At 42.4% G+C, this 6,826-nt stretch overlaps 1 protein-coding gene across 1 annotated transcript; it reads right to left on the bottom strand.

Annotated features, from left to right (window-relative positions):
- Positions 1–257: 257 nt before the first annotated feature.
- Positions 258–2,309, bottom strand: FAM163B (family with sequence similarity 163 member B). Its single transcript, XM_040405877.1, has 2 exons — positions 2,217–2,309; positions 258–833 (listed from the first exon to the last, which is right to left on the bottom strand). Exons 1-2 carry the CDS (start codon positions 2,307–2,309, stop codon positions 453–455), a joined length of 474 nt encoding a protein of 157 aa, XP_040261811.1. The 3' UTR covers positions 258–452.
- Between the last annotated feature and the right edge of the window lie 4,517 nt (positions 2,310–6,826).

The following is a 6,826-nucleotide window of genomic DNA, read 5'->3' as shown; positions in this document are numbered from 1 at the left end:
AAAACATATTTAATACCAAGCCCCTTTTTCACATGTAAAAAGTACAACACGCCATATGTCAGTGATTACAGGCTACAGATAAAGTTTCATCCGAAAAAAAATATTTCAATAATCAACTGCAGCGAGGACCGACATTTTTTTTCAAATTTTTTTGCTTGCCTTATACTTATATCCGGTTTATCGTGTTTATGGTATATAAATACATTCATGGTTAAAAAAAATGCTCTGCCGATAATTCTTATTGGTCAGGAGAAGTTTTGGGGGTATTTTTGGACAATATCGACCACAAGGGGGAGACAAAGTTTTAAAAAATTTCCAGTTTCAGGGAAAAAAAAAACACGAAAAAACAGATGCCGGTGAGAATAATGTAAAGGTAAGTGGTACCGAGCAAAGCCAAACATGCCGAGAACAGAAGAGGAGGCGGCGGCACACCGGGAGGCGGCACTCTGCCCTCACACATCCGTGCTGATACTGCGGCTTCGGGAAAAAGCCTCCCTCATTGCAGACAGGCGGTTGGGATTGAGCACTTGAAAATTGCTCAGATTGACCGGCAGTTCGATTTCTTCCTGGCTGATGGCCTTGTAGGTGATGCGTTCGCCTCCGTTTCGGATCTCGTCCGGTGGGTGCAGGAGGAACGCTGGCGGTTCATTCTGCGAGCAGCCTTGGCAGACGCTCCTGCAGTGCTGATGCTTCTTGTAGGGGGAAGCGTAGATGGACGGCCCATTGGCTAAGACTACATTCCGGTTGCAATGTACCGGTGGGAAGCGGGAATGCACGGCAAAATCTGGCTCTTCCTCATCCTCTTCTGAGTCCTCCTTCTTGCAGCAGTAATACTAAGGAGAGCAGAAGACAACATAATGAGCAACTGCTAAATGCAAGGTCATTGACCGTGCAAGGATATAAAGCACACCAAAAATAGAATCTCTGTGGGAAGAATACTCTCATCAGTGTCATGCTAGGGCCCCCCAGGCTCTGCACCAAGCATCACACAGCCTATTACTATTTCCTTAAAGGGCACCTGACAGCAGGATGAATCCTAGTCAACCAGGCATACTGTCTGGTAGGGCTGATTCTGCTGATTAAAATGATACCTGTCTTGTGAAAATCGGTTGTGGTGTTCCCAAGAAATAAGTAATTTTATCCTTTGCTCTTCGTGCACTGAGGGGCGTGGCTAGCATTGGAAAGCAGTGGAGTTGAGGCGCACAGAGGGTCTAGGCCACGCCCCTCAAACAGAAGCCATCATTTGCATAAAAAATAAAAGTATTTTCTTCTCGGGAACACAGCAACCGATTTTCACAACAAAGGTATCATTTTAATCAGCATAATCAACTTTACCAGGCAGCATGTCTGGTTTAATAGGATTGAGCCTGCTCTTTAAAGGGGTTGTCTCATCAGAGATAAACTATTTTAAAATGGGGAGACATCCATGTCTCTAACATCACTGTTCTAAACAGCGACTCATGGAGATGTGGATGTAAAATAAGGAAAATTCTAGAAAAATCCGTAACGGATCCCCGTGTTTCTGTGCATAGAATCTGTGGTGAGGCTCTCCCCCGACAGCTGATATTGGCTTTCAACATTCCCGATCTCCCGATCCTTTTGTTTTCACGAGATAAGCCGCTGCCACAGGTCTCTGGCAGGTGCTTTCTCCACTCGCCCCATTTGCTACGTCGGCATGTTCTGTTGAGCATGCACATGTACGGTAGGATCAGGAGAGTTCAGACAAATGATTGCTCAGCCGATTGTTATCTTACGTGCATGCTTATTTTAACAGAACACCCCAGATCAAATATAATCTACATATAAAATTGAGTCACTTTGTAAACACATTAAATTATACTCCAGAGCTGCATTCATAATTCTCCTAATTCATCCCTGAAAGTCAACGAGAGTATGGACAGACACACCCCTAACAGCAGGAATGCAATAATGACTGTGAAGAGCAAATGAGCATTAATAATCAGCACTGTACAGACACCAAACAAGTAGAAAGTAGGGCAGATTTCAGCTCTGAAGCCTAAAGAATTGTGAATGCAGCCATGGAGTAAAATACAGGCTGTATATCAGGATTGCAACAAAACAATGTAATATATTTCTGAAGTGACTTGACCTGTTGAGTACCAAGGCTGACATAAGGCTTAAGTCTCTCTGATGGGCTTTGGGCTTTTCTACTCTTCCTCTCCACCTTGATAAGTCAACCACTAAGATCACCTTACCTGTAGCCGGCAATAGCAGAGAACGGCGATAATACAGAGAAGGATAACAGTCGCTAATATTCCACCGGTGATGACCACAGTCCCAGCTGTCATTCGACCGCCTCTCCATTAACTACCTAAGAGATGGACAGACATTAATAGTGGGTAAATCATATGGTACAGGAAAGTGCTGACAGCGTCGACATCATGATGACATCATAACACCTTACCAATTTTAATTTCAATGTTATAAGATATTGTCCTCTTACTGTAAAGAAACCTTTTCTTCTACTGATCCACTCCATTATTCTTGATATTAATAATTCATGCATAAAATCTCTTATGCTGACCCCTATCATTAATGTGATCCATTTATTGTCACCCACACCCATGGTCCTCTTATGGTAAAGAACCCTTTCCTATATTTGTGATGGAACCCCCTGTCTTCCTGATTCACTCCACCATACTTTATGCATCAGATCTGCTAAGTTGACCCCTATCTTTGAGTTGATCCAGTTATCGTCACCCAAACCCAAGGTCCTGATACTGTAAAGAACCCTTTCCTATAATGCTGAAGGAACCTCTACTCCTCCTGATTCACTCCACCATTCTTGATATCAATACTTTATGCATCAGATCTGTTAAGTTGACCCTTATCTTTGAGTTTGACCAGTTATTGTCACCCAAATCCAAGGTCCTGATACTGTAAAGAACCCTTACCTATAATGCTGATGGAACCCCTACTCCTCCTGATTCACTCCACCATTCTTGATATCAATAATTCATGCATCAAATATCTTATGTTGACCCCTATCTTTGAGTTGATCCATGTATTGTCACCCAAACCCAAGGTCCTCTTACTGTAAATAACCCTTTCTTATATTGCTGATGGAAGCCCCTCTCCTACTGATCCACTCCACCAGTATTGATATCAATAATTCATGCATCAAATATTTTATGTTGACCCCTATCTTTAAGTTGATCCAGTTATTGTCCCCAAAACCCAAGGTACTCTTACTGTAAAGAACCCTTTCCTATAATGCTGATGGAACCACCTCTCCTCCTGACCCACTCCACCATTCTTGATATCAGTAATTTATGCATTAGATCTCTTATGTTGACCCCTATCTTTAAAATATCCCATTATCTTTTGTGGCAGAATGTAGTGAGCATGCTCTGTGCATGGAAAGGGGGGAGGGAGGAGGAGCTGAGAGGCTCTCTGTGATCCTCAGTTATCTCTCTCCAGCTTTCATTGTAATCTACCCTCTGGTGGCAATGATAGGACTGCTGACCCTGCTCCCAGTGTACACAGCACACACTGAAAATTGATAGGAATTATTAGATTATAGGTCAGTGATGGTGAACCTTTTAGAGACCGAGCTCCCAAACTGCAACCCAAAACCCACTTATTTACCTCAAAGTGCCAACACGGCAATTTAACCTGAATACTGAAAAATATTAGCCAAGCAAAGCTGTATGGGCGTGGGTTAACACAGGCTCTAGTAAAATGAATGACCCTGTTGGCGCCCTCTTAGTATTAATAATGCCCCATCAGTTGCCCCCAGTATTAATAAGGCCCCCATTAGTGGCCCCCGGTATTAATAAGGCCCCCATTAGTGGCCCCCGGTATTAATAAGGTCCCCATTAGTGGCCCCCAGTATTAATAATGCCCCATTAGTGGCCCACAGTATTAATAATGCCCTATTAGTGGTCCACAGTATTAATAAGGCCCCCATTAGTGGCCCCCAGTATTAATAAGGCCCCCATTAGTGGCCCCCAGTATTAATAATGCCTCATTAGTGGCCCCCAGTATTAACAATGCCCCATCAGTTGCCCTCAGTATTAATAATGCCCCCATTAGTGACCCCCAGTATTAATAATGCCCATTAGTAGCCCCCAGTATTAATAAGGCCCCCAGTATTAATAAGGCCCCCATTATTACTAATGCCCCATTAGTGGCCCCCAGTATTAATAATGCCCCAGTAGTGGCCCCCAGTATTAACGCCCCCATTAGTGGCCCCCAGTATTAAAAATGTCCCATGAGTGGCCCACAGTATTAATAATGCCCCATTAGTGGCCCACAATATTAATAAGGCCCCCATTAGTGGCCCCCAGTATTAATAAGGCCCGATTAGTGGCCCCCCATTGATCGGCGCGATCAAATGGAGGAGGTGCGTTTTATTTTTTTAACACAAGCAGAAGAAGGGGGCAAAGGCTGTACTAATGAGTGCTCCACAATGGAAGTGCTCATTAGTAATAGTGCACAGGTGGCAACCCTATGCTTGGCCCACACAGAGCCACATGCTCACTGAGAAAGGGGCCAGGAATAGACCCCGAAACGCGTCTGGTTACAGGAGACCCACACATCAGCTGATGGACCCATACCCTTTTCATCCAGAGTCTACCACAATAGAGACCAGCCTTACCTCCCAGTCTACATATTTGGGATGCCGTGACTTGAATCTCCTGCTTTAAAGAGTATTGGAGACGTCACATAAACAACTGCAGCGGTCGGAGATTGTCTACAAAGATACAGCGGGACATTGAAGGAATACACCGCAGAGACAAGCGACCTCCATCTCCCAGACAGGTACCTGTGTATCCGACACTTCAGCCACGTGGGACGCCATTCATTATTAACCTGACCATAGGGTTACGTGTGTACCGTAGAGTGGAATATATTACTATTGGTCAGCAGTTATATCTATAACATCTCCGCGCAATGTATTTATGCAAAACTGCCTTCCATATACAGGAGTGAATACAATTGGGATCCATATACGTGACATTTAGAAGCTATCATAGACGTCTCTACCCAGTTTTTACGTTCGGACAGTATAAGAACACTATTGGTGTATGAGACACATGCTCATTCCCCTGATAATATAAAAAATTTTACCTTTTATCTTTTTATGGTGTTACTATATGTATTCATTTTAGTATTGTTATGTATGATTTTACATTTTAGGTCTTATATGAATATATACAATTGATATACATATGTGCCTTTTATTAATAAAATACCCAGGTGTTTTACAACTACATTGTCTTCTATGGCCCAGGTGGTGAGTACTCAGCCTTAACCAATACCTAAAATTGAAAAATACCAACTTTTTTTATAAGTTGATTACAAAAATGTGTGTAATTTTCTGACATTTCCTGACCAAAGATTCCCTTTAAAAGCTATCGGGCATTTTTTTTTTACTCATTTTGGGCTAAAAATCTTTTTTTCAATAGCTCTTTATTGAAAATATTCAGCCGTCCTGTCTGTCACAAAGGGTTAACTGTGTGAATTATACTTTTAACGTTCGTTCGTTGTGTCTGTCATGTAATAAACCTGATCTCTAAATTACTAAAAGGTTATAAACACTTGTTTAAAGAGTTTTTTCCGGGAATTAAAATACTTAAATATTACTTCATTATAAATATATTCCCAAATACCTTACAGTAGTTATAATGGCTTGTTTTGTCTGTGGAGCAATCATTAGGAGAAACAAAATGGCCGCTGTCCTATTAGCACACACAAAACCTGTCCTAATCACACAGCAGGACAAGTTACTTCACAATGCTGAGGTAGAGAGATGCCTCATCCTCCTCTCTGCTCTGTCAGGGATTATTATCCTGAATACAGATAATAAGTTCTTTAGCTGAATCTCTGTTGGAATTGAGTTCATGAGCAGATGTGGCTGATAAGCAGCAGCTCTTGTATGCAGTCTCCATTACCACAGCCTGTCCTGTCCATCCTCTCTGTACTTCATGTCTCCTCATGAACTCTATTCCTACAGAGATTCAGCTAAATATCATATTAAACTGTATTCAGGATCATAATCCCTTACAAGTAGAGCAGAGAGGAGGACGAGGCAGCTCTGTAGCTAAGTGTTGTGAAGTAACCTGTCCTCCTGTGTGATTAGGACAGTTTTTGTGTGTACTAATAGGACAGCGGCCATTTTGTTTCTCCTAATCATTGCTCCCTAGACAAAACAAGCCATAATAACTAATGAAAGGTATTTGGGAATATATTTATAATAAAGTAATATTTACATATTTTCATTTTCTTAATCCCTGGAGAACCCCTTTAAGCCACATTCATCAATAAGATAAGAATCGAGCTATAATGAGTGTTTAGGAGGTCAGAGATTAGGGATAAAGAGCCGTCAGCCGAGCTGCCTTACGGAACACAGTAAGAGAACATGCTACTAGAGAATCTAAAGGCTGTATAAAGAAAAGGGCTCAACATTTTTAATGAAGACCATTTGAAAAAATGATTTTATTAGCTCGGAATGAGTATAATGCAATACAATAGGGCTGCACGATAAATCGAAAAAATTATCGAATCGCGATAGTCGGCAAATGCGATATGGCGATTTGGCCGACCCGAAAATGCTGCGATTATATATGAAGGGGCCCCAGGCACATAACTGGCTTTGTGTGTAAAGTATTTTACTAGTGTGTGAAACAATCTCTCTCCTATTGATAACAGGTCCAGCCTCTGTACTCACTGTCACGATGAATGCACGGCAGCGAGCGGGCCGGCCGGCGCGTGACTGACGTCACTTAGTAACGCTCCTGCTTCCTGAAGTGGGAGGATCGTTACTAAGTGAAGTCAGTCACGCGCCGGCCGGCCAGCTCGC

The sequence above is a fragment of the Bufo bufo genome, chromosome 8, assembly GCF_905171765.1.
Source record: "Bufo bufo chromosome 8, aBufBuf1.1, whole genome shotgun sequence".
In the NCBI taxonomy this organism is placed as follows: Eukaryota; Metazoa; Chordata; class Amphibia; order Anura; family Bufonidae; genus Bufo; species Bufo bufo.
The sequence above is the reverse complement of the archived record's forward strand: the minus strand, read 5'-3'. Positions and strand labels throughout refer to the sequence as shown.